Consider the following 27,669-nt stretch of genomic DNA (forward strand, 5'->3'; position numbering starts at 1 on the left):
ATTTATATTATGTGTAATATATATACCTTTTATTATAATGGATAGTGTACCATAACTTTATGTATCTTTATATGTGCACACACACACATACACTAAAAACTCTGTAAATGAGTCTAAGTGTTTAGCATTTCAGATACTACATAATGATAAGATTAGAGAGGCAGACAGAAAAGAGACAACAAGGTGGGGAAGAAAAAAGAAAGAAAAAAAGGAGAGAGGAGGAGAGTATGGTTTTTGTTGAGGAATGACCCCTTGTTCAGAAAGGGCTGTTGATCTACAAACAGGTGGATCTACCTATATGCTTGGTTGGCATCATGACACTGAGCACACAGGAGCTAAATAAAGCACGTAAGAAAAGGGTGAATATGAGAGCCAGGAGACTCTTACAACAGTTACTGTTTATGGCAAGACCTGCTTGTCCCAAGGGACCCATTTTCACATAATCTATAATTATCTCTTCGCTTTAATCGCCTTGTCATTCCTAAGGCTCTCCTGGGCACTGGAAGAGGAAAAGCTCATTAACTAAACCTTTTCTCCTCTCTCCAGCCACCCATGGCTTTTAATTGCTTGGTGTGTTATTATCTAGGAGTGCAACTGGGATCATTTTCATAAGAAAGGGAGGTAGAGAGGAGGAAGGGAGCCATGAGTCCCTGAGGTATGCACCACAGAAAAACCTTTGCTTTCTCAATTATTTATGCCAGCTGAGGTTTTACAGGCTGAATAAATCCATAACTCAAGTTCATTCTGAGCAGTCAGATTCTCAAGGGGGAGTTGCCCACTTGCCTATACACACTTGTGTAGTCCTCAAAGAATAACCAGAATGTAACAAGACATATGTCATCCAATTTATCACCTATCACCAAAGTGTTAACACAATGTTGATCATGGGCAACGCAGTGCAACAGGAAAGGATTTCACTACTACCAGCCAAACAGATGTAGGGAAGCAGGATAATCTTTCTGGTGCTGAGAAAAGCGGTATCAATGGTACAGCAGTGTCCCAGAACGACTTAGCCAACTGAAAGCAAAAAAATCCAAATATTCAAATTTTAAAATTAAAATATGTATAACACATACTCTTGAAACTTTGGAGTCTTACATTGATTTGTCCAAACAGACTGCTATCTAACAATGTGAAGCTTTGAATAAATAACAATGGAATTTTATACCATCTGATTTTATAAATCACTTAATAAAACAATATATGTTGTAGCTTTTTCTCCAATTACACCTCTTTCAGGAAAATTTTAGAGTACAATTTATGTGCAAGGGATAAGCTTTTACGCTTTCATTCCAGTTCATATTTTTACCAAAAATACAAAATTAAAGCATAATCACTTTCACTGTAGTTTATTATATTATGCCACTTTATAATCAGAACTAAAGAGCAGCCAATCAAAAGATATTTATAAAATATTTTCAAAATCCAACGTTGTTTAAAAATTTTTAACTTTGTAAGTCAATGATGAAAGCATCTCTTTAAAATTCTACAGGCTTTTGTGTCTGACCACAGCAGTGACCTCTGGTATTTTCTGCCAAAACAGTTCATTTGTCTCACAGAACAACTAATCAATTCCAGAGCCCATCAATCATCTTAGTTGTATGCTGGTCTGGTCTTGCTTAGAGAAGGTCCAGATGGCTGCCTGTCTAAGTGGGATTAATAAAATTCTGATAGATTACATAGCATCAAACTACAAAATATAACAGGGACGACCAAATCTTATTGCAGGGTAGATTGGACACTGTACATGCTTCATTTATTTTTAATTCTTGCCCTAATTTCTCAGTTTATGTGTCAACTTCTAGATAAAACCTTCTAAGCATACAAGTCACCAAAAGTGATTTCTTGTTGAGTCAGTATATGTAGTGCAGAAGCATTTGACTCTTTGCAAAGCCCTATGCTTATTAATCAGAGCTTTTTCTGCCCATCTGCAGTATAAATGAAACACATCTGCTCTTAAGATTAGAGCAACTGTCTGTGAGTTCAAAGATTTGTCACTCTCTTGTTTCTATAGTTCCAAACATAGATTCTAATAGTATTGGCTCTTCCTTTCTTATTTTCCATTTTCTCTTGCAAAAGCAAAAAACCTGTACTTAATTCTAGAACCAGACCAACATGGGATTTTAGCTCCTAACATAAGCCCTGTGTTCTGGGTCCTTGCTGTGGGAGTTCTGTGTTGAATAACAATACTAGTAAAAGTTCACAGTTACATAGTAACTTATTTTGTGCCAGATATTATTCTAGGATGCCTGTGCATACTATTCATATAATCCACCTAAGTGTCATATAAGAAAGGTAATATAATTACCCCCATTTTGCAAATAAAGTAACTTGTCTAAGGTCACAGAGCTAGTAAGTGGTGGAACCAACATTTGAATGCCGGCAGTTTGGCTTCATAGTATTTTATATTTAATTAGCCTCACACTATATCTCCTCTATTACACCATAGAACAATTAACCAGCTTCATAATGAAAAATCGGTGTCAGGGGGTACTGGGGTGGCTCAGTCAGTTAAGCAACCGACTCCTCATTTCGGCTCAGGTCATGATCTCAGGGTTGTAAGATCCAGCCCCGCATCAAGCCCCACGTTGGGCTCTGCGCTTATCACGGAGTTGGCTTGTCCGTCTCCTGTCCCTCCCCTCCTCTCTAAAATAAATAAAATCTTTAAAAAAATTGGTGTCAGGGCTCTAGAATATTAACACAGAGATCTGTACCTATGACATTATATTGTCACTTTCTGTGACAGAGTAGAAATAAGGGTCCGAACCAAAACAGGCTCAGAATTGGCCCCAGTGGCCCTTGGCTCAAGCACATGTATAATAAAACAAAAATGGGCCTTAACTTATCACCTACAATGCACATTAGTCAGGAAAGCTGCCAGAACAATGGAGCCCAAGCCTTATTAAATGAGTTTATTAGATACTGATTTTCCTGATCTTTAAAAATTAAAAAAATTTACAAGACTATATGTATTAAAATACCCAAAACAGAACTTCAATATACTTTTTTAGGGGCTCCTGGGAGGCACAGTCGGTTAAGCATCCGACTCTTGATTTCAGCTCAGGTCATGATCTCAGGGTCATGAGATCAAGTCCCGGTCAGGCTCCATGCTGAGCATGTGGAATCTGCTTGGGATTCTCTCCCTTTCCTTCTGCCCTTCCTACTCATGCTCTCTCTCCCCCTCTCTCTAAAGTAAGTAAGGAAATAAATACAAAATATTTTTTAGTGTTCTTTTTAAAAACATTGGTTCTACAGAACTTTTCCTTTCACCTAAGTTTACAATTTAACATTTCTAAAGCTCTAAAACCTGTCACTTTCACCTCAGCTGAACTTAATTCTGCCAAGAAACTGCAATTAACATCAGTTAAAGCACAACTTCCTCTTGAAAAAATAAAACACCAGGTATATTTCACCTAAGTACAAGCAAAATTTGATTACATAAACTTTAACAAATAGCCTATATTCATTGTTGTAACTGCATTCTAATACTTCAGAAACAATAGGGATCACATCTGATCCTTTACTGAAATAACCCAACATTTCAGTTTAATTTTTATCATGATCTAGTTTATTATAATGGAATTCAGTTTAATTACAAAATGATTTCTTGAATATAAGAAAATGACTAAGTGCTGTGATTTCTGATTTGCTGTTAATAATGGCAAAATTAATGTTTGTAATACTTAAAAGTCTTTCAGTGGTCCACATTCATGTTTCCTACTGTTTCATATCTTAATAATATGTTCCAGAATATATAAGACTAAAATTTAGATGACTTAAAAAAACAAGGCCAAGACAAAAAAATCTTAGAAGAATGTGTCACATGACTTTAAAGCAGGGCAAAATCCTTTTCCTGATTTTCACATAGTGCTGAAAGAAATATTATCAAAGAAATTTTATACATAACTTATAAAACGTAAGATCCTTGTTAAATAATACAAGATGACCATTAAGAATTTTTAAAATTGTGGTTAAAAAAATCCCCACATAAAATTTACCATCTTAACCATTTCTAAGTGCACAGTTCAGTAATGTTAAGTATATTCACATTGTTGCACAACCAATCCCCAGAAATTTTTATCTTGCAAAATTGAAACTCTACACCCATTAAATAACAACTCCCCATTTCCCACTTCCTCCAGTTCCTGACAACTGCCATTCTACTTTTTGTTTCTATGAATTTGACTACTCTTGTTATCTCCATATAAGAGGAATCATACTGTATTTATCTTTTTATGAATGGCTTATTTCACTTAGCATAATGTCCTTAAGGTTCATCCATGTTCTATAGCCTGTGTCAGAATTTCCTTCCTTTTTGAGGCTGAATAAGATTCTACTATATGTATATATACCACATTTTGTTTATCCATTCTTCTGTCGATGGACATTTGGGTGGCTTCCACCTCTTTGCTATTATGAATAGTGCTGCTATGAACACGGGTGTGCAAATAGGTCTCTGAGATCCTGTTTTCAATTCTTTTGGATATAAAACCAGAAGCTGAATTGCTGGATCATATACTAATTCTTTAACTTTTTGAGAATTCTCCACAATATTCTCTTTAGTGTACCATTTTATACTCAACGTGATTTTTAATCTTTAAAAGAAATAATGCTAATTTCACAATGACAACAAAAAATTTAAAACTTTTTTTTCTAAAAAAGAACATAAACATTTTTAGAAATTGTATAAGCTTCATGGGACTAAATCAACACCTTCCCTTACATACTTCAGTTCAGACTGGAGCCATACTAAAAAATAAAAAAAAAAGGATAATGGCATTTTTATCAGTATTGTGAATAAACCTAACACAAATACACACACACTCACACACACAAAGAAATAAGGTATTCTGAGGAAAACTAACACCAACAACAAAACCCCACAGCTTTAGATTGTGTGAGACACAAAACCTTGCCCTACCAACTACTTATGTGGTGGGAAAAGTTACTACTGGTACTGACTCAAACACTTATTGATTTCAAAGATAATACACCTAAAAAATTCTTTCCTATTTATTATACTACTAGAGATACCACCAAATTAGTTTCATATTAAGAAAAATTCTTCACAGATGGAAGTTTTCAGAATTAAAAATATATACACACACATACATGTATACACACATTTAGATGTATGTATCTCTATTATCAAAAACCAGAAGAGAAATTACCTGATGATTTCTTCATGATACAGAGAACTAACAACAGGCCCACCAAAACCAGTATTTGCTTCTTTTCCTTTCTTCTCTGGTGACTGTAGGAGGAAAGAAGGTGAAAAAAAGACACATGCATTAAGGCAGTGTGTATTTAAAATAGTCACAAAATACTACCTTGCTAAGTAATACTAAAGATTTGAGGTCCACCATTTTTCTGAGGCCTTAGTAACAATTTCAAGATGGTATCCAAAAGGCAAGATGACCCTCAGGTCATCAGACTAATGGAATGAGTACCCACAAGCAAACCAAGGTCATTTCACTACTGTGCTCTTGAGCCACTTAAAGTCCACCATTCCCTTAGCTGATTATAAGATGTCAGCTTTGTTGACTGTGGAAAATATTGATGCTCAATGTAGAAAAATGAAAATGAAATATGACCTATAAATATCAGATGTAAATGTGATCATGAAAATCATATCTAGTTAGCAAAATTAAAGTTTCCAAATAAAAAAACTAAACTGTAGTAAAACTTCAAACTCAACCATAAAGAAAAATAAGTTAGATAAATAAATAAATCGAAAATAAAAATAAATATTTTTAGGTGGCAAGAAGGAAGGAGAGAAGGTGGAAGAGAGAGGAAAGGAGGTTATGATCTAAAATAAATGAAAAAAGAAGCAAATTGTTACTGGAAGACTTTCCAAAATCAAATATTCAATAGGCCCTGACCCTCAATATTCTCAAAAAGCAGAAAATTAAGATTAGCAAAAGATGTGAATAGATACTTTACCAGAGAAGATACACAGATGGCAAATAAGCAAATGAAAAGATGTCCAATATCATACATTGTTAGGGAAGTGCAAATTAAAACGATGATATATTACTACACACCTCTCAGAATGGCTAAATACAAAAGACTGATAACACCCAATGCTGGTAAAAATGTGAAACCACCAGGAACTCTCATTCATTGCTGGAGGAAATGCAAAATGGAACGGCTATTTTGGAAGATGGTTTGGCAGTTCTTCTAAAACTAAACTAAACATCATCTTACATATACATGATCCAGCAATCTTGTTTCTAGGTATTTATCCCCCAAACTTGAAAATTCATATCCACAAAACATCAATGTTTAAAGCAGTGTTGTTGTTTTTATAACTGGCAAAACCTAGAAGCAACCAAGATGTCCTTCAATAGGTGAACAAATAAACAAACTGTGGAACATCTATACAATAGAATATTATCCTCTGATAAAAAGAAATGAGCTGTTCTATATTAAGACAAATGACAGTAAATGACTAAAATCATTAATTAAAAAGGAGACTTTACAACTGATACCACAGAATTAAAAAAGGATTTTAAGAGACGACTATGAACAATTATACACCTACGTTATATAACAAGTTGGATAACCTAGAAGAAATGCAAAAATTCCTAGACATATATAACCTACCATGATAAAATTCTTATGCTTAGAATAAGAATAAAAAATCTGAAGAGACCTATAACCATTAAAGAGATTGAATGAGACATTTAAAATCTCCCAACAAAGAAAAGTCCAGGACCACAAGACTTCACCAAAGAATTTTACCGAACATTTAAAGAATTAACACCAATCCTTCTTAAACTCTTCCAAAAAACTGAAGAGGAGGCAACATGCCTAACCTCATTTTATGAGGTCAGCATTACCTTGATACCAAAGGCAGACACAGAAACTAGAAGAAAACTATAGAACAACATCTGAGGAATACTGATGAAAAAATCCTCAACTAAATACTACCAAATTGAGTACAGCAGTACATGAAAAGGATTATATACCATGACCAAGTGGGATTTATTCCTGTGAACTTAAGGATGGTATGGTTCAACACATGAAAGTTGATCAGTGGAATACACCACATTAACAAAATGAAGAAAAACTATGTGATCATCTCAACTGGTACAGAAAAAAGTATTTGACAAAATTCAACGCGCTTTCATGATAAAAAAAAAAAAACCCACTCAATAAACTAGAAATAGAAGGAAACTAGTTCAACATAATAAAGGCTAAATATGAACGGCCCACAGCTAACCTCATACTCAACTGTAAAAAAACTGAAAGCTTTTCTTTGAAGATCAGGAACAAGGCAAGGATGCCTACTCCTAACACTTCTATTCAACAGAGTATTGGAAGTAGCCAGAGCAATTAGGCAAAAAAAAAAAAAAAGGTATCCAAATTGGAAAGGAAGAGGTAAAATGATCTCCATTAACAGATGACATGATCTTATACCTAAAGATCCCCTCTACATACACAAACATAGACATACAAGAAACTGACAGAACTAATGAACAAATACAGCAAAGTTGCTGTATTAATACACTGAAATATGTAATGTCTGAGAGAGACAGAAATAAGTAGGTTTTCTAATATTAAAAAGTGATCAGTGTTATGGAAAAAATGTGGGGAAGATAATTGCAATTTTAGGGCCTCCCAGGGAAGGTCATTTGAATAAAGACATAAAGGAAGTAAAAAAGTGAGCCTTGCAAATATCTGGGGGAGATTGTCTGATATATAGGAAACAGCTAGTACAAAGGCCCTATGGTGAGGGTATGCTTAGAATGTTAGAAAACTTAAGTGTTCTTTTCTGAAGGCTAATTAATATATTTTAGGGGGCAAGACTAGAGGCAAGAACACAAAGCTGTTCATGAGACAAGTTTCTGTTGGTGTCATTCACTGAAACTCCCCCTGCTTGTGTTCCCTCTCTCACTGTGTCTCTCTCTGTCAAATGAATAAAAAAAAAAAATCTTAAAAATAAATAAATAATATGAAAAAAGCCTTTTATATTTACGCTTTTACCTAAAGAAGTTCCTTTAATATTTATTATAGTGCAGATCAGTCACACTCTTAATGTGAGTGAAAGAGGCAATTTAGAAGAAATACCTGTGATCTGCTGGCAATTATTTGCTGTGAAAACACAAACTAGTAATTCAGAGTTATATGTACTTTGGAAAGGGATGAATACAGTTCTTTTTCTTTCTTATTTAATTAATAGCCTTTATTTTTTATTTATTTTTTTAAGATTTTATTTATTTATTTGACAGAGAGAGAGCAAGAGAGGGGACATAAGCAGGGGGAGTGGGAGACAGAGAAGCAGGCTTCTGGTTGAGCAGGGAGCCCGATGCGGGGCTCAATCCCAGGACCCTGGGATCATGACCTGAGCCGAAGGCAGATGCTTAATGACTGACCCACCCAGGCACCCCTAATAGCCTTTATTTTTTAGAGCAGTTTCAGTTTATAGAAAACTGAGTGGAAACTACAGAAAGTTCCCATATGCTTACCTCCCCCAAATATTCCCCTATTATTAACATCTTGCATTACTGTGGTTACTGTGGTACATGTTATTAATTGAAGTCCATAGTTTATAGTAGGGTTCACTCTTTGTGTTGTATATGCATTTTGACAAATGTATAACAACACGTATCCACCATTACAGTATCATTTAGAATAGTTTCACTGCCCTAAAAATCTGGTACTTCACCTAGTCATCCCTCACTCCCACTGAAACCCTGGCAAATACTGATCTTTCCACGGTCTCCATAATTTTATCTTTTCCAGAATATCATATAGTTGAATCATACAGTAGATAGCCTTTCAGATTGGTTTCTTTCACTTAGCAATATGTATATAAGGTTCCTCCATGTCTTTTCTTGGCTTGATAGCTCATTTCTTTTTTAAATTTTTAATTGTTTTTTTTTAACTTTTTTAAATTTATTTATTCATGAGAGACAGAGAGAGAGAAAGAGAGGCAGAGGGAGAAGCAGGCTCCCAAGGAGCAGGGAGCCCGATGCGGGACCCAATCCCAGGACCCTGGGATCATGACCTGAGCCTAAGGCAGACGCTCAACCATCTGAGCCACCCAGGCGCCGTTATAAATACACACACACACACACACACACACACACACACACTTACTTTACCACTGTAACCATTTTTAAGTATATTGTTCAGTAGTGTTAATTATATTCAACCTCCCCTGGCTCAAAACACAAGATTTTTCTCCAGTCTTCATCATAAGAGTATGGTGGGGCTCTGCGAGGCAAAACAAATAGAAATAGGGGGCTCTCCTAAGACGGGGCCCCCAGGAGTTTTTAACTCTCAAGCCTGTCCACTCGGCCTCCAGCAATTCATCTACTATCATTTAAGCCAGTTTATGGCTCAAGCAACTTCTGCTTCCAGTAAGCTGATCTCAGGTGCGATTCTCTCTATTCACCTGTCTATCCAGTTTGAGAAGTGGTAATTTCCCTACAACCTCAAATCTCAGAAGGATCTAAGAATAGTTCTTGATTTTCAGTTTGGTCAGATTTTTGTTACTGTTGAGGACAGGAGTGATGACTTCCATGTTCTTTATATTTAGAGCTAAAACTGGAAGTTTGATTATCTTTTAAAGATAGTTTAAAATGAAAAAAGTCGGGGCGGCTGGGTGGCTCAGAGTCGTTAAGCGTCTGCCTTCGGCTCAGGTCATGATCCTGGTGTCGAGCGCCACATCAGGCTCCCTGCTCGGCAGGAAGCCAGCTTCTCCCTCTCCCACTCCCCCTGCTTGTGTTTCCTCTCTCGCCGTGTCTCTCTCTCTCAAATGAATAAAAAAATCTTAAAAAAAATAAATAGAATGAAAAAAGTCTTTTATATTTACCCATATATATTTAGCACTTCCAGTTTCTCTTCACTCTTATGTAGGTCCAAATTTCCATCTATTTTTCCTTTTACCTAAAGAAGTTCCTTTAATATTTATTATAGTGCAGATCAGTCAGCAATGAATTATCTCTGCTTTTATTTGTGTGAAAGTGTTTATTTTACCCTCACTTTTTTTTGTATTAACATTAGATTCACATAACAAAATTAACCATTTTAAAGTGTACAAGTGAGTGGCATTTAGTACATTCACAATGTTGTACAACTACTACCTCTATTTAGTCCCCATTTTCATCATCCCAAAAGAAAATCTTAAACCCAATGCAGTCACTCCACTGTTCCTTCTCCCCGAAACCCTGGCAACCACCAATCTGTTTTCAGTTTCCATGGATTCACCCATTCTGGATATTTCATACAAGTGGAATTATTCATTATGTGAGCTTTGGTGTCTGGCTTCCTTCACTTAGCATGTTTTTGAGGTTCATCTACATTTTAGTGAATATCATTCATGTATCATGCACTTCATTCCTTTTTATGGTTGAGTAATATTCTACTGTATCTAAATAACCTTTGTTTACCCATTCTCTAGTTGATGGTTATCTGGATGTTGTGTACCTTTTGGCTATTATATTGCTATGAACATCTGTGTACAGATAGTCGAGTTCCTGTTTTCACTTCTTCTGGGTACATACCCAAGAACAGAACTGCTGGGTCATATGGTAATTCTATGTTTAAATTTTTGAGAAACTATCAAAACTATTTTCCACAGCAGCTGCACTATTTTACATTCCCACTAGCAATGTAAGATGTTTCCAGTATCTCCACATACTTTCCAACACGTTATTATCTGTCTTTTAATTACAGTCATCTTAGTATATGTGAAGTAGTAATCTCATTGTTTTGATGTGCATTTCCCTAATAACTAATTTCATGTGATTGTGGGCTCTTCTTTTTGGAGAAATGTCTATTCAAATCCTTTGCCCATTTATTAGTTGTTATCTTTTTTGTTGAGTTGTAAAAGTTATTTATGTATTCTGGATACTAGATCTTTATCAGATATATGATTTACAATTATTTTCTCCCATTCTGCAGGATGTCTTTTCAGGTTGTTGAGTACTTCTGCAGCAGTAAAGTTTTAAATATTGATCAAGTTCTACTTATCTATTTTTTCTTTGGTTGTGTTTTTGCTGTCATATCTAAGAACCCATGGGCAAATCCAAAATCATGAAGATATATCACTATGTTTACTTTAAAGAATTTTAATAATAACTCATTACTTAGATCATTGATCCCTTTTGAGTTAATTTTTGTATATAGTGTGAGAAAGGGAACCTTCTTTGCATGTGGATATCCAGTTGCCTCAGGCATCATTTGTTTAAGAGATTATTCCTTCTCCATTGAATGGTCTTGGAATCCTTGTTAAAAATCAATTGATCATAAATATGAGGGTTTATTTATACACTCAATTCTATTCCACTGCTCCCTATGTTTATCCTATGCCAATACCACACTGTTTTAATTACTGTAGCTTTGTAGCAAGTTTTGAAATTCAAGTGTGAATTCTCCAATTCTGTTCTTTTTCAATACTATTTTGTTCATTTGGAACTCTCTGCAATTGCATATGAATTTGAGAATCAGCTCTTTCATTTCTGCAAAAATGGAAGTTAGAATTTTTATAAAGACTGCACTGATTCTGTAGGTCACTTTGGGTAGTACTGCCATCTTAACACTGTAATATTTACAAGTTGTGAACATGGGATACCTCTCCATTTATGTAGGTCTTTGCTAATTTGTTTCAGCAATGGTTTTTGGTTTTCAGTGTAAAATCTTTCCCCTCCTTGGTTAAAATTATTCCCAGGTATTTATTCTTTTGGATGCTATTATAAATGGAATTGTTTCCTTAGTTTCTATTTTGGTGTGTTCATTGCTGGTGTATGTCGCTCTTGTATCTTGCAACTTTGCTGAATTTGTCTAATAACTCTAGCAGGCTTTTTGTGAATTCTTTAAATTTTCTATATATAGAATCATGTTGTCTGTCAACAGAAATAGTTTTCCTTTTTCCTTTCCAATTTGGATACTACTCATTTCTTTTTCTTGTCTAATTGCTCTGGCTAGAATTTACAGTACAATGCTGAGTAGCAGTGGTAACAACAAACATCCTTATCTTATTCTTCATCTGAAGAAGAAAGCTTTTTGTCTTTTACAATTAAATGTAATGTTACCTGTGGGTTTTTATTAATGCCCATTATCATGGTAAGTAAATTTCACCTTCATTTTTGAAAGCTATTTTAACTGGTACAGAATTAAAATTTGATAGATTTTTTCCTTTTGATGTTGTCCCTATTGGCTTCAGACTTCTGAAAAAGTCTACCGTAGTTCTTACCTTTGTTCCTCTGTATCATGTTTTTTTGGCCTGGATACTTTAATATTTTCTTTTTTTCCCTGGCTTTCAACAATTTGATTACAATTATGTCTTGGTATGGTTTTCTTTGTTTATGCTGCTTAGGATTCATTGAACTTCTTGGATCTATGAATTTATGGCAGTGATTCTCAATTAGGGGAGATGTTTTCCACCTCCCATCCTTGCTTGAAGGTATCTGGCAACCGTCTGGGGCAATTTCTGCTAGTCTGAAGTGGGTGGTCCAATTGGCATCTAGTGAGTAGAGTCCAGAAATGCTGTTAGACATCTTACAATGCACAGGACAGCCCTCTACAACAAAGAATTACCCAGCCCTAAATGTCAATGGTGCAAAGGCTGAAAAACTTTGGTTTATAGTTTTCATCAAATGTTTAAAATTTCAGCCAATATTTATTAATTTTTTTCTATCTTTTCCTCTGTCTCTTGCTTTTTCTCTTCTTTCTGGGACTCCAATTATATACATGCTACATTGTTTGATATTTCCCCACAGTTCACTGGGGCTCTGTTTATTTTTTATTCAGTCTTTTTATGCTCTGTGCTTCATTTTTATTAGGCTCACTTGCCACATCTTCAAGTTCACTGATCTTTTCTTATATAATGTCTGATCTGCTATTAATCCCATTCAGTATATTTTTCATTTTAGATATTATTTTCCTCCATCTCTAGAAGTTCCATTTGGGTCTTTCTGAATCTTCCATTTCTCTCTCCATTTCCATTATGTTCATATGTTTTCCTCGACTTTTTTTTTTCTTGGTCAGAAGACACTATTCTTTAAAAAAATTTTTTAAATAGATTTTTATTTATTTATTTGACAGAGAGAGAAAGAGAGAGCACAAGCAGGGGGAGCAGCAGGCAGAGGGAGAGAGAGAAGCAGGCTTCCTGCTGAGCAGGGAGCCCGATGCAGGACTCAATCCTAGTACTCCGGGATCATCACCTGAGCCTAAGGCAGACGCTTAACCAACTTAGCCACCCAGGTGCCCCTTTCCTTGACTTTCTTGAATATACAGAATATATTTATAATAGCTGTTTCATCTCTATCATTTCTGCATCTACTTTCATTGACAGGTTTTCCTCCTGGTTATGGGTCATATTTTGCTGCTATCTTTGCATGCATGGAAGACTTTTACTGTAAGGCAGACACTGAATTTTACTATAGTTTGCTTGATTTTGTACTCTTTAAGTTATGTTAGACTTTGTTTTGGCATGAATTCAGTTATGTGGAATCAATTTGATCCTTTCAAGACTGACTTTTAAAGTTCTGTTAAGGCAGGGGCAGAGCAGCCTTTAATCTAGAGCTTCATTTAGCCTCACTGCTAAAGTAAAATCCTTCTGAGGTCTCTACAATTTTATGTTCCATATACTACATTTTCTTCCCACTCTGACTAGTAGGAAATGAAATATACTCAGTCCTATGTCAACTCCAGGAATGTTTGGCCTACTGCTTTCTTGTATTTCTTTCCTCAGCTTGTTAGTTTCCTCTCTCACATAGAGAGATCAGTATTCAAAGGGATCCCTCTGCACATCTTTGGAACTCTCTCTCTTTCTGTGCAAGAAGTTGCTCCCTAGTAATCAGCTTCCATTTTCCAGCTCAAATTAGTGAGAGAGCCAGACTCTTTTGGGTTCCTCTTCCCTGCACTGTAGCCTGGAAATTATTTCCAGGCCATAAGGCTGAGGCAATTATAGAGCTCCTTTTGTTTCCCTTCTTTACTAGTTGTATACTACTTTTATTATGTCTGAAAAATCACTATTTTTCATCCATTATGTCCAGTTTTCTTCCAGTTTTCGGCAAAATGATAAATCTCACCCCCATTACTCCACAATGCCCTGGAGAAGTCTTGCAAACATTAATTTAAAAACTAGCATAATATGGGACGCCTGGGTGGCTCAGTCATTAGGCATCTCTCTTCGGCTCAAGTCATGATCCCAGGGTCCTGGGATCGAGCCCCACATCAGGCTCCCTGCTCAGCGGGAGGCCTGCTTCTCCCTCTCCCACTCCCTCTGCTTGTGTTCCCTCTCTCGCTGTGTGTCTCTCTCTCTCTGTCAAACGAATAAAATCTTTAAAAAAAAAAAAACAAGCATAATATTCCACGCAAAATTTACTTAACCATTATCTGATAGTTGTCTAGGTTTTTTCATTTTTTCACTCATAAACAAAAATGATGAATATCTTCGTATATAAAGCATACTATAGTTTTAATTAAAATCTTTAAGAAAAAAATGACTCCATAATCTAATTATAGTATATTTAAAGTATATTTTTTCTTCCTGGGATTAATTTCTCTTTCTGAAGCTTTGTGCACGGTAGAATGCTGTAACAACCTTTTTGGTGGGGGAGGGGAGAGATTATATCTTAAGGAGAAATAATATTTAAAAAATAATCTGCCATTATCAGATTGAATTCAGAATAAAGCTGCCAAAAACGCATTAGTTTTGCTCTCCATCTATAAGAAGGGGTAAACTTTGGCTACCTTACCCTCCTACTTCCACTCCAATGAGTGTTTCTCATAGAGGCCTAAGAAGTTTATTTCATTTCTCTCTACTCAAAATCCATTAACTTATTTTTATGTTACATCAGCAGTTAAAGAAAGAGACTCCAATTTGGCAGCCAATAGGATAAAATTTGCCAATTCTTACATTGCCTCAGACTGTATTATTTGCGACAGTGAAATGCTCCTTCACTCAAAGGGGAAAGATTAAGTTGTTGGCTGAATCTTTATCACTTGATTCAAATTCCACCTTACTCAGCTGCACCGTCAAGATTTAAAACCTTGTGAAGCATTCTCTTCCAGCTGAAAAATAACTATTCCAAAGATTATCAGGCTAATATATGCAAGGAGGGGGTTTCTTGCTTCCATGTGCTACCTTTTATTGGTTTGTTTGCTTAATTTGTTTATAGGTCTAGCTGTAGAAATTTGGGTAAATTAACCTCTCTGCCCCAGTTTCCTTATTTGTAAAAACAGGAATATTATTACCCATCCTATATGGATGTTTCAAGGTATAAAATATGAATGTAAAATAGAACAGGGCCCAGCCCAAAGAGGATACTATATAAGTGTTAGCAAATATAATAATTATTAGCCAAAAATACAGCCATTTCTCCAAAGCAAAAGTGCCTCAGTAATACAGATAACAAGATGCTTTGATGTGGACACTTATAATACTGAACCATGAGTCTTTATCTAAAGACACTTAAACTTCAGAATCTCCTGCTAAAGCAACCAACCCCAAAACCAAACAAACAAGAAACTTAACGTAACTGTCATTAAGAAAAAAGAAAATAAAAGTAAGACTTAAGGAGTGTCTTCCGTGTGCTCTGCCCTTTACATATATTATCCAATTCCAACTTCAAAACAATTCTAGAAAGTTGTCATTTTTACTGCATTTCACAGTAAGACATCGATTATAAGAAGTACCATTATTTTCTGTAATGCTAAGAAAGAAAAAACACAATTAAATATAATACACCATCAATTTTAAGACACATCCAGAATTTTTTAAAAATGTCAAGAACTTAATAACTGCCTTATATTTGATGAAATATATCTCCATTTTACAGGTTAGAAAGCTGGAGATAAGAGAAATGAAGTATCCAGTGCCACAGAGTAAGTGGCAAAATCAAGATTTAAACCAAGATCTTCTGATGTCCAAAGCCTGTGCTCTGTTAAACTATGCTACTTCTCCAAGCTACTTTAGAAACCATTATTACATATTGACAATATTTTGAATTAAAATTTTGTTCAGTTTCTTAAGTATAATTTTTAAAAAATTAAGTACTTAGTTCAAAAGGAAACTTTAAGATTAAACATATAACTCTGAATTTTTGAGGCTGATTTCTGATAAATTATGCACAATTTAATCAATTACACAGACTAATACCACAGACTTTAAAAAAGAATACTTTCCCTAATCATCCTTCACAAATATTTCACTGTTTTTTTCCTGAAACATGAATATTCATTTCCACATACAAAAGTAAGAATATTAATCTCATCTCAGCTATTATCTGTCATGAGCATTAAAAACAACAACAACAAAAACCTAGGGGCTCCTGGGTGGCTCAGTCAGTTGAGCATACACCTTTCGATTTCAATTCAGGTCATGGTCTCCGAGTGGTAAGATGGAACCTTGCATCAGGCTCCAAACTCAGTGCTGAGTCTGCTTGTCCCTCTCCCTTCCTCTTGTACTCTCTCTCTCTCTCTCAAATAAATAAATAAAATCTTTAGAAAAAAAAAACCTACCATGAAAATGCTATTTATAACAGTACTACTTCTAAAATTTCACAAGAGGGGTTCCAGGGTGGTGCAGTTGGTTAAGTGTCTGACTCTTGGTTTTGGCTCAGGTCATGATCTCAGGGTGGTGAGATCAAGCCCTGTGTCCGGCTCTATGCTCAGCATGGAGTCTGCTGGAGATTCTCTCTCCTTCTCCCTCTGCCCCTCCCAATAGTGCTTATGCTCTCTCTCTAAAATAACAAGTAAATCTCTTTTTAAAATAAATAAATTACTTCAAAAATTTTCACAAGAAAGATAAACTCCATAAATCTATGTATTTTAACCTTAGTTTCTCTTAAAACTACAAACAGCATAGTAAAAAAAAAAAAAAAACCAACTCCTAAACCCTTAACTACAATGGACATTTAATAAGGATGTCAATTATCTAGAAATATTACATAAATGCTTAAACTACAATTGGAAAATAATTTTTAGATCAAAGAAAAGAAAGCAGAAATATGTGCAAGTAGGTATTTTATCCAAACCTCCAAATTTTGGCATTCCCTATTTTTTGCATATATACTATATACACAATAGCTTAAAAAGTGATGCAGATTTTAAAATATAAAAAAAAAAAACTTAAAAATACACTTTTTTAACCAAGTTTTTTTAATCACCAAAATATATGAGATAATTTTTCCAGATAATTAATATGGTCAAAAGACCTCTTAGAGAATCCTTATAAATCACCAATTAAATTTCATCACTGTATAGCAAAACAAAAAATAAGTTCTTCTTTTACCACTCTGTAATATAATTTAAGAATAAATATATTAATTTTGTAGGATTGGTAGAATTCAACCACAATCCTTTCTGTTACTCATCTTTACTTGAAACTAATGTTCTTGAATTTTTAAGACTGAAATGTGGATTGGGATAGATTTTGGGGTCTATACCTTCCTTTTCTGTAATTTTCATAAAGTATTTAAAAATCTGGCCGTTGAGATACTTTCAAGATTGCTTGGCTCTGGTCCCCTTTCCCCCTTTTATGTTTTTTTCCTTTTGTCTTTATTATCATTGTCCTGCTTGGTTGTGATTCAATTCCCAGTAGATTCCTCTCAGCGTAAGGTTTTATACTGGAAGGGAAATTTGGCTGGTTAATTTTGGAACATAGCCCAGACAGCTCTAAAGAACCTTCCCATGAACCCTTTAAACTCAGACATGAAGTGTACAAAATCCTCTAAACTACCTGTTGGCAAAAAAGTAAAATAAACTACCTGTTGGCAATTTTAGGATCATGCCATTCTCAGGTCAGACGCCCTATTGCTTCCTCCTATGGAGATCCCAATGCTATATTAATCGTGATGGCTTGTTCCAATTTTAACTAATCAATGAGTTTTTACAGAGATATTGCTTAAGAGCTTTTGGTTATGCTATCCTGGTTATTCTGTTAAAGAAGCATTCAGGAATATTCAAAAACTATGCTACAGCCACTGCCATCTTCCCAGGATTCCAATAACCAGAAGTTATTTCTGATGGAATGCATGCCTGGGATACACAAACAGATTACTAGTGCTAAAGTAGGTGTATTTCCCTTTTTTTTAAAGTTTAAACTGGGTGTATTTCTATCCCATTCTCTTTTCCATTACTTTTGCCTCCACTCAACCAACTATCTTAATAGGATGAATGGATGATTTCATGAAAGAGAGGTACAGAGATTGATAAGGCAAAACCAGTTTATTTTATTTATTTTTAAGTAAACTCTATCCCCAATGTGGGTCTTGAACTAATAACCCCAAGATCAAGACTCAGGTGCTCTACTAACTGAGTCAGCCAGGCACCCCAAGGCAAGACCAGTTTAGTGAACATCTGTTATTTGTGGCTTACCAAAGTCTTTTGAACACTATCTCAACATTTTAGTAACTTTCCATATTGTGGATCTCAACTTTCCAAAGCAGAATCCTCAAAACCTCATTTCTCAAGACTACCTTGTAGCAACCATATGCAGGCCTATGACCTAGTTTCCACCACTCAGATGCACAAACAAGCCAGCTGGATATAAAATGGAGCTACAGGTCAATGATCTGCCGCAAACCATACTTCTTGATTCACAGCTCAAAATCTAGTTGATATGATCCCATCAACAAAAGTATGTTTGATACAAGCAGAAGTCAAGTAATTAAATCAACTTATATTAATTCATATTTTAAGTACACAGGAGAAAATTAATGTCATCAGGAAATTCACAAGTAGAAATCAATGTTACCTTATGGATGGATAGCTCTCCTGAAATATGGCATCTATTGTTTTGTGATTGCTACTTTTAAAATACATATTTATGAACTCATCAGATGTGCAAACTTATGGACTGAAAACCTCTAACAAATATGCAAACATCAGAGGTATTTGAGTTTGATGTTTGCTATTGGCTTTTATAAATATCCTTTATCAGATTAAGAAAGTTCCCTTCTGGGGTGCCTGGGTGGCTCAGTTGGTTAAGCGGCTGCCTTCGGCTCCAGTTGTGATCCCAGGGTCCTGGGATCGAGCCCCACATTGGGCTCCCTACTCAGCAGGGAGCCTGCTTTTCCATCTCCCTCTGCCTACCGCTCTGTCTATTTGTGCTTTCTATCTCTCTGTCAAATAAATAAATAAAATCTTAAAAAAAAAAAGAAAACTCCCTTCTATTAACAGCTATTAATGGTTTTTATCCTGAATGGGTATTAAATTTTGTTGAATCTTTTTTTTCCCCTCTGTCAAGATGATCGTATGAATTTTTCTTCTTTTCTGCTAACATGACATATTACACTGCTTTTCAAAAGTTAAACCACTCTTATATTCCTAGAATTAACTCTACTTCATCATGTTGTCTTATTCTTTTTATTTGTTGCTGGGTTTGATTTGCTAATATATTTTTTTTTTAATTTTTCACCCATGTTAATGTGAATAATTGATTTGTATTGTTCCTTTTTTGTATCATTCTCGCCAGGCTTAAGTGTCAAGGTTATTCTGGTCTTAAAAAATGAAATGAGAAGTGTTTTCCCTTTTTCTATTTCCCAAATAAGTTTGTGTAAGATTGGCAGTATTTCTTCCTTAAACAATTGGAAGAATGTACCAGTGAAGCTATATGAGCCAGAGGTCTTCTTTGCAGCAAGTTCTTTTAAGAGTCACTTTCCTTAACAATATTTGTCCTTCCATTTCATGAGCATAGAATGTTTTTCCATTTCTTAATAGACATGGAACTATTCAGATCTTCCATTTCTTATTTAGTCAGCTTTGGTAAGTTAATGGTTTATTTGGGGTGTTTTAAAAAATTTGTCCATTTTTTCTAAATAATCAATTCATTTGCCTAAAGTTGTTCATAAGATCCACTTATTAATTTTTTGATTCCTTAACATATGTGGTGGTGTCCCTTCTGCATTCCTGACATTGACCATTTGTCTTTTTTCTCTTCTTTCTCGATCATTCTTACTAGGGTTTTATTAATCTTTTCAAAGAACCAACTCTTGGCTTTGCTGATTTTTCTCCAGTACATATCTGTTTTCTATTTTATTGGTTTTTCCGCTTATCTATTTTGTAAAATTTGATTTTTTATTCTTTCTGTAGCTTCTTGAAATGCAAACTTAAGGGGCACCTGGGTGGCTCAGTCGTTAAGCGTCTGCCTTCGGCTCAGGTCATGGTCCCAAGGTCTGGGATCGAGCCCCGCATAGGGCTCCCTGCTCTGCGGGAAGCCTGCTTCTCCCTCTCCTGCTCCCGCTCCCCCTGCTTGTGTTCCCTCTCTCACTGTGTCTCTGTCAAATAAATAAATAAAATCTTTAAAAAAAGAAAAAAAGAAATGCAAACTTAAAGCATTATGTCCTCTTGGGAATTATAATTCATTCAAAGAAACTTATTGAGGATAAATATCCAGAAATATTCTTAACTTTTAGTGGATTCTCTGGCTTCCCACTTGAAAAAAAAAAAAAAAAAAGGAGAAATGTGTTCTTGTTTTATCAAAGAGCAAACTGATGAATGGAAAGAAAAGGCTCAAAATAAAAATTTCCTTGGCCTCTATAAGGCCCTTCCTCTTATTTAGATACAAGCTAAAAACAGACAAATAGGTAGAACTGCAATACCTGGGGCACAGAAAGATTAATAAAGAAGCACTTCCAGAAGCATTTACCCAGAGAGTATGTATTTTAGATCCTCCAGAATAATCAAAAAGCATCTTAAGTAACTGTCTTTGGTCCTACTATATTGCAGCATAACTTCAAGGAGGAATGAGCAGGAATCTTTTCTACCAGTTACCTAAGTACTTCACTACCTTACCAGTTTAAAGTCCTTATTCAAATATTGCCCTTCTCCATACATCTTACCCCTACCACCCTATTTAGAGCTATAACCCACCCAATGCTCTCTCTATATTATACTCCAATCCCTCTTCTCTTCCTGTGTAGAATTTAAGCCCCACAAGGATAAAGGTTTTTGTCTATTTTTTTTACTGATGTATCCTAGGAACTTAGAACAGTGCCCAGTACACAGAAGGCACTTAATAAATATTTGCTGAATATATGAATAAATGGATAAGAAAAATAAGGCACAGCTTCAAATAAGGTGGATTTTTACATGAGAGTGAATTTTAGTTATATATTAATTTTAGAATGAGACATACAGTGTTGAAATACTACTCTGCCACTTATTAGTTATGTAACTTCAGGAAAAATTAACTTTCCTAACTTTCCTAAGTTTCAGGGATCTTTCTTCCAGAAAATGCAAATAATAGTGTTTGCTTTATAGGGTTGTGATGAAAACTAAATAAAATATCTGAAGTAGGGTGCCTGGGTGGCTCAGTTGGTTGGGCACCCAACCCTTGATTTTGGTTCAGGTCATGGTCCCAGGGTCATGGCATCAAGTCCTACGTTAGGCTCCGGGCTTAGCGTGGAGTCAGCTTGAGATTCTCTCTCTCTCTCCCCCTTCCTCTGCCCCTCCTTCCACTCACATGCACTCTCTCCCTCTCTCTCTAAATAAATAAAATCTTCTTTAAAAAGTTTTTAAAATAAAAATAAAATATCTAAAGCATTTAGCATAATTCATGGCACACAGAAAGAGCTCAGTAAATATAGCTAATTATTATTTTTATGACTAATGAGTGTCTTAACCATGTATAACTGGATCAATATCAATCTCTAGTTAAGTTTCTACAGGCAAAGTCAGTCTTTGACCCTATCTTATATACCACCTTCATCAATAGTTGACTCAAGATACAAAAAGCATGCTAATCAAATTTCCTGATGACAGGATCAATGAAAAAGACATCATAAATAGATGACACATTCATGATCCAAAAAAAAATCCTAATGTTGGAATAATGTAATGAATCAAATAAATGTAATTTAATATGAGGACTTGTAAAGTACTGAACATAGTACACAACAGACAATGCATAACAGAATCTGTAAAAAAGACTTGGGATTGTAGTTCTCTGAAAGTGTAAAAAAAAGTAACATTTTAATGTGGCTGCCAAAAAGTTAGAGAAATTTTAAGCTACATCACAGAGCACAGAACTCAAATGAGAGAAAAGTTCTATTCTACAGTGGTCACACTATGTCTCAAATAGTCTGTTCAATTCCAAAAGCCATACTGTAAGAGGTGCTAAGAAACTGAAACTTGTTCAAACCAGAATGATTGGGATGGTGGTGGGGCTTGACGGCGATGGGGATGGAGAACAATTTTAGAAATTACGGATACCTAACCTGAAGAAGAGGAAACTTAAAAGCTGTCTTAAAACAATAAAGGATTCTTGTGTAGATGAAGAATTGGGACTTGGGCTTAGAAGGCTAAAAATAGAACATATGAGAAAACAACAACAATAAAAATAAAACAGTGAAGTAGATTTTGACCTAATATAGAAAGAAGCTTCTAATAACCAGAGTAAAAAATTGGGTTAACTTCACAAATTGTATATTTCCATCACTAGGAGTCTTCCAACAGAAGCTAAAAGTCTATGTTGGAATAAGCTGGAGACAGAAAATCAGTCTAGACAACCACTAAAGTTCTAAATACAAGATTACAGCCCTACAAGAAATGATTTTTTAAAAAGACATATAAATGGCCAATAAGCACAAGAAAAAAATGCTTAACATCATTACATATCCGGGAAATGTAAATCAAAACCACAATAAGATGCAACTTCATACTCACTAGGATGACTATAATCATAAAATCAGAAAATAACAAGTGTTGGCAAAGATGTAGAGAAATCAGAACCCTCATACACTGTTGATGGGAATGCAGAAGGTTGTACCCACTTTGGAAAATAGTCTGGCAGTTCCTCAAAAAGTTAAAAATAGTTACTATTTGACCCAGCAATTCCACTCTTAGGCATATACCCTTGAGAAATGAAGATATATGTCCACACAAAACTTTGCACACCACTGTTCTTAGCAGCATTATTTGTAATAGCCAAAAGGTGGAACAAATGTCCACCAATGTCCATCAAAGGATGAATGGATACACAAATGTCCATCAATGGATGTCCATCAATGGATGAATGTCCATCAATGGATGAATGGATATACAAAATGTGGTATATCCATACAACAGAACATTATTTGGTAATAAAATGGGGAGACTGAAATTGACAGCTAAAGGGTTATTTCAAAACCTCAAAAAGAAACTCCATACTCTTCAGCTATGAGTTTCAATCTCTTTATTTCCCCCAGCCCCAAGCAACCACTAATCTGAGTCTCAATAGATTTGTCTATTCTGGATACTTCAAATAGATGGAGTCATAACATATGTGGTCTTTTGTGAATGGCTTCTTTCATTTAGCATAGTTTAGCATGGAAAAACAAGGATTCTTCCAAATTATAGCATGTTATCAGTACTGCATTCTTTTTTACAGCCAAATAATATTCTGTTGTATGGATATACCACATTTTGTGTATCTGCTCATCTATTAATGGACATTTGGGTTTTTAGCATGTTCATACCTGACTGGTAATGGCTATACAACTTTATGAACATACTAAAAATCACTGAATTGAACACTTCAAATGGATGAACTGTATAGTGTGTGAATTATGGTGCCTCAATAAAAAAAAAAAGTACCCAAAAGAGCATAAAGTTCTGAAATAGTAGGTGAAGGGATAAAAAATCTATATCCTAACTAGCCTACAAGCTCATCACATTAATTATCACAATGATTAGTAAACATAATGATAACCCTGGGAGGTAAGGAAAGTGATAAAAAGTGTTTAGTGAACTATGATTAAAGAAACTTACAATCACATGAAAAGAATCTTCACCTGAAAATAAAAAAGCTCAGCTATTTAAAAGAATACATTTAGTTAGCTAAAAAATTCACTCGTGTAGGATAGTTCATTCCCCAGATCTACAATCAGGGAGGCAATCTCTAATCTAGAACTACTACATTATGATCTTGTCCTACTGCTACAATCACAAAATCAAGTAATTCTAGATTATGTAGGGATTTAGCTAGTATATATACTGTTAAAAAAAAAGTAACACCAGTTTAGAATTACATTTCCTGAACTGTGGCCAACACGGTACTAATCCATAAAGGAAATGTATTCATAATTAATTCTTCAGAAATATAATTACACTCAATGAACCTTCAAATCTTCTTTTGTTATTCTCTTATTCCTGTCAGACTTATTCAAGTCAAAATAAAAAATTTTTAAAAAGAAGGTAATTTTATAGTTCTAAAATTTCAAAGTAGACAGGTTTATAAGCAAAATCTTCAAAAAGTTTCAGAAACTCTGTTCTCATTTTCTAACTCTGTATCAAGGCACAGCCAGACTGCCCCAGGGGAAGAAACCTGGGCAGACGGTAATTGTATCTGACAGCAGCAATTTCATGCAAGGTTGGAGATTAGAAGACCATTAATGTGTGTGCAGTAATTGCTCTGGTATTTTCTGTTACTACTGAGGGTCAGCTCAAAGGAAATTCATGGCAAACTTCACCTTGGCTACATTTGGTCCAGGAATTCCACCCTAAGAAAGCACATGAAGAGTATGAATACACTGGTTATAGGCACAGCAGGTGTGCAGAACATTCCTTTGATAAGCACCTGATAAAGCATGAAATAGGAACATGCAATTCTGAAAGATATTTCTACCTATATCTTTACCAGAAAAATACACACAATGAGTAGGACTAAAAGTTGATCTTTAGCACAGTCCAGATAAATTCTTTCATAACATCACACTATAGCAAAAGCTGACTCAGTATTTGGAAATTATATTGAATAGAGAGCCTTGGAATTCTGGAAACTCTAGAAGGACAGCAGGAACAGCAAACTTATCTGAAAAATAATAGGAAGATGGTAGACTAAACACATATTCTTGGCTCCCTCTCCCTCCATATAACACACTGGAGCAACTCAACAACTAAACAAACTTGGAAGAAATTATGGATGCACCTAAAGGAAGAGGGTGCAGGGGGTAAAAGCTGGAGTAGAAATTTAATTTGGCAGTAAAACCTGAATGTTCAGGGGCCCAACCACCTGATAAAAATAGATTCTCTTAGCAAATAGAAAGGGGTCATACCCACCACATGCTATGTATGGTCCTATACATGCTTACTCTAGAAGTCCTAAATATCCTGGTAGGCTGAACTGTCCTCAATACCTTTGCTCAGGAAGGACCTACCTATTTTCAGCATTCACCTGTAGAGTCCTGCCAGAAAAAAGGTCTCAATTACTCCATTTCACTTCATCTCAGTGAGAGATCAGAGGTTGTTAGCTCACTGGCCCACCAGACTTGAAAAAAGATACAGCTGCCTTTGCCTGCCAGTCTATTATTGCTCAGAAGACCTCAATAATCAGACAGGTGCTATAGAAACCTACAATCTGTAGTCAGAGAAAAATTACAATCATTTAAGAAGAGAAAGAGGCTAAGATGAATTAGAATGAGTAGCTTCTTTTGAGGGAGGCAAAATTAAGGGAATAAAGAGAACTTTCATACAATAAAATGTTACATACAGACACACATGAACACTAAATGTATTATTCCATAAAAGTCTACTGTAAACATTAACTTTTTTCAATGTTGATAATATACATTCTAGTTTAAATATCTCTTCTACAGCACAATAAGTACTTTCAAGCAGCTGCTCTCTTAAAAACTTAGCTTATCAATGAAAGGTATATTAATCAAGGTACCTGCTTTCAGGACATTTAGTATTACCAAGGATTTAGGATACATTGCCCCATAAGAAGCCGATATGCTGCCACATATAAGAATCAACATAAGACAAATAAGATCAAAATATTAAAATGTACACTATAACAATAAATATAACATTTACAGAAAGGGGACAATTAGTGTGGACTAGAGGCGTGTGGAAGGCTAAAAAGTACTTAATGATCAGGGCTTAAAAAAAAAAACAAACATATGTAGAAACAGTACAGAAGGCATTTCAGAAAATAGTATGAGTAAAGAAAGGCATACTAAATGAACTATATGTGCGGGACGATGAGGAGGCATGTCAGATGAGAGTCCAATTTACATTAAAGTTAGAGAAAAGGCTGGATTCACAATGCCAGGGATAGGTTAAAGAGGACTTGAAAGTAAGAATTAATAACTTATATTTGAGTTAATGGTCCCTCAGAACTTTAGTATAAAACAAGTTTTTGTCATTTTCCTGTTAACCTTCATTATAAAGAGGAACATATGTTCCAGTATAAAACTGTTCTTCTCCACATGCTATACAATCACATCTAGAACACACCAAGTTTTAAAACATACAGTCAAATATTCAAATAAAGATAATGGTTTTTTCAGGACCTCAGTTGTATAAATCACTAAAAATAATTCATATTATAAACCCTAAAATTATTATAGTATTAGTATACTGAAAGGGACAACCTCATCCAACAATTTGGTAGTATAAGAGAGAGCTTAAAATATTCCAGTTATTCAAGAGAAATCTCCAGTATTTCAGCAATTTGGCTCAAGTTTGCCTTAAACATTCCTTTTTTTTTTTTTTCAAGCTTTATTTATTTATTTGAGAGAGAGCAAGGGCAGGGGGTGGGGGAAGTGGCACGTGGAGGGAGAGGAAGAGAAGAGAAGCAGACTTCCCGCGGAGCATGGAGCCTGACTTGGGGCTCTCAGGACCCTGAGATCATTACCTGAGCTGAAACCAAGAGTCCGTGTTCAACCAACTGAGCCACCCAGGCGCCCCTGCCTTAAACATTTCTAATTTTGAAACCATGGTCAATAATTTATTTGTACTTTCTCCATTATAACTATAACTTACTGTTCCATTTCCTAACATTTTGCCCCAATTATAACCACACAGTTTGTTAAGGATATCCCTGGCTGTGAGGAAGTGGCAGCTCATAAAGCCAGAGATTAAAATGTTCAATCCTCGTTTAGCTAAGGAGACTCAGCTTGAATTAGCTAGGACTCACAGCTGATGAACAGTTTAGCACCAAATATCCTGACGATGATAGGCAAATGAGGAGACTGGTCCTTTGTGACTATTCCATTCCCAATATAAAGGTTTTTCACCACGGACTAGGATCCCACTAATAGCTGTCAGTGCATTTAAAAAAGTGTTCTCATTCATTCATTTTAGCTTAACTATAACATACACAGTAAGAGGACTTTGACACTCCATCTGATAATACATATGCAATGCTAAGATCCTCAAGTTCCATGGGGAAAAGGAAAAATTTAAGACAATTTGTTATTTAATTCATGAATTGCTCTTCTTCAGAATTCTATTAAATGAGGGATGCTTGTACAAGGAAAAGATTGCTACACATCTAGTTGTATTTATATAACACTCTTAATTTTAAAAGGAAAAAATCAAACACATATGATCTCAAGAAAACATTCAAACGTGGTAAACTGCATGTGCTTATTCAAGATGCTATTTTGGAGGTAAAGGTTTAATTTAGAAAGCTTTGACTCAAAATGTAAAATGAAGCCATTAGCATGTTATTTATTCTAATTATATTCAATTTTAAAATAACCAATAACATAAAATTGAAATGTAAATATAGCATACTCAAGAGGGATTTCCTGGGACTATTTATGACCATATTTCTATAAAAATATTTACTACACATGTGATTTGGAAGCAGTCTCTCACAATGGGGTTGTAACCACCATAGCAATTAATAAATCTGGAGTCATTTATTTTCAAAGTACCTATATTACTTTATGATCTAAAAAAAGCTTCCATAGAGAATGTAGTTAAATATAAATAATAAGC

General features: G+C 35.0%; 1 protein-coding gene across 3 annotated transcripts in view; it reads right to left on the minus strand.

Moving 5' to 3' along the window:
• The window catches only part of ACBD6 (acyl-CoA binding domain containing 6), a 218,237-nt gene that overhangs the window by 135,328 nt on the left and 55,240 nt on the right, over positions 1–27,669 (minus strand). For all 3 annotated transcript variants that reach the window (XM_088016774.1, XM_028121549.1, XM_028121551.2), the window contains one exon: positions 5,172–5,254. In XM_088016774.1, coding sequence (XP_087872900.1) covers positions 5,172–5,254 — 83 coding nt within the window. The remainder of the gene's footprint in view (positions 1–5,171; positions 5,255–27,669) is intronic.

The sequence above is a fragment of the Eumetopias jubatus genome, unplaced genomic scaffold (assembly GCF_037043125.1).
Source record: "Eumetopias jubatus isolate StellerSeaLion01/CBP00866 unplaced genomic scaffold, mEumJub1_p1.0 scaffold_12, whole genome shotgun sequence".
NCBI lineage: Eukaryota > Metazoa > Chordata > Mammalia > Carnivora > Otariidae > Eumetopias > Eumetopias jubatus.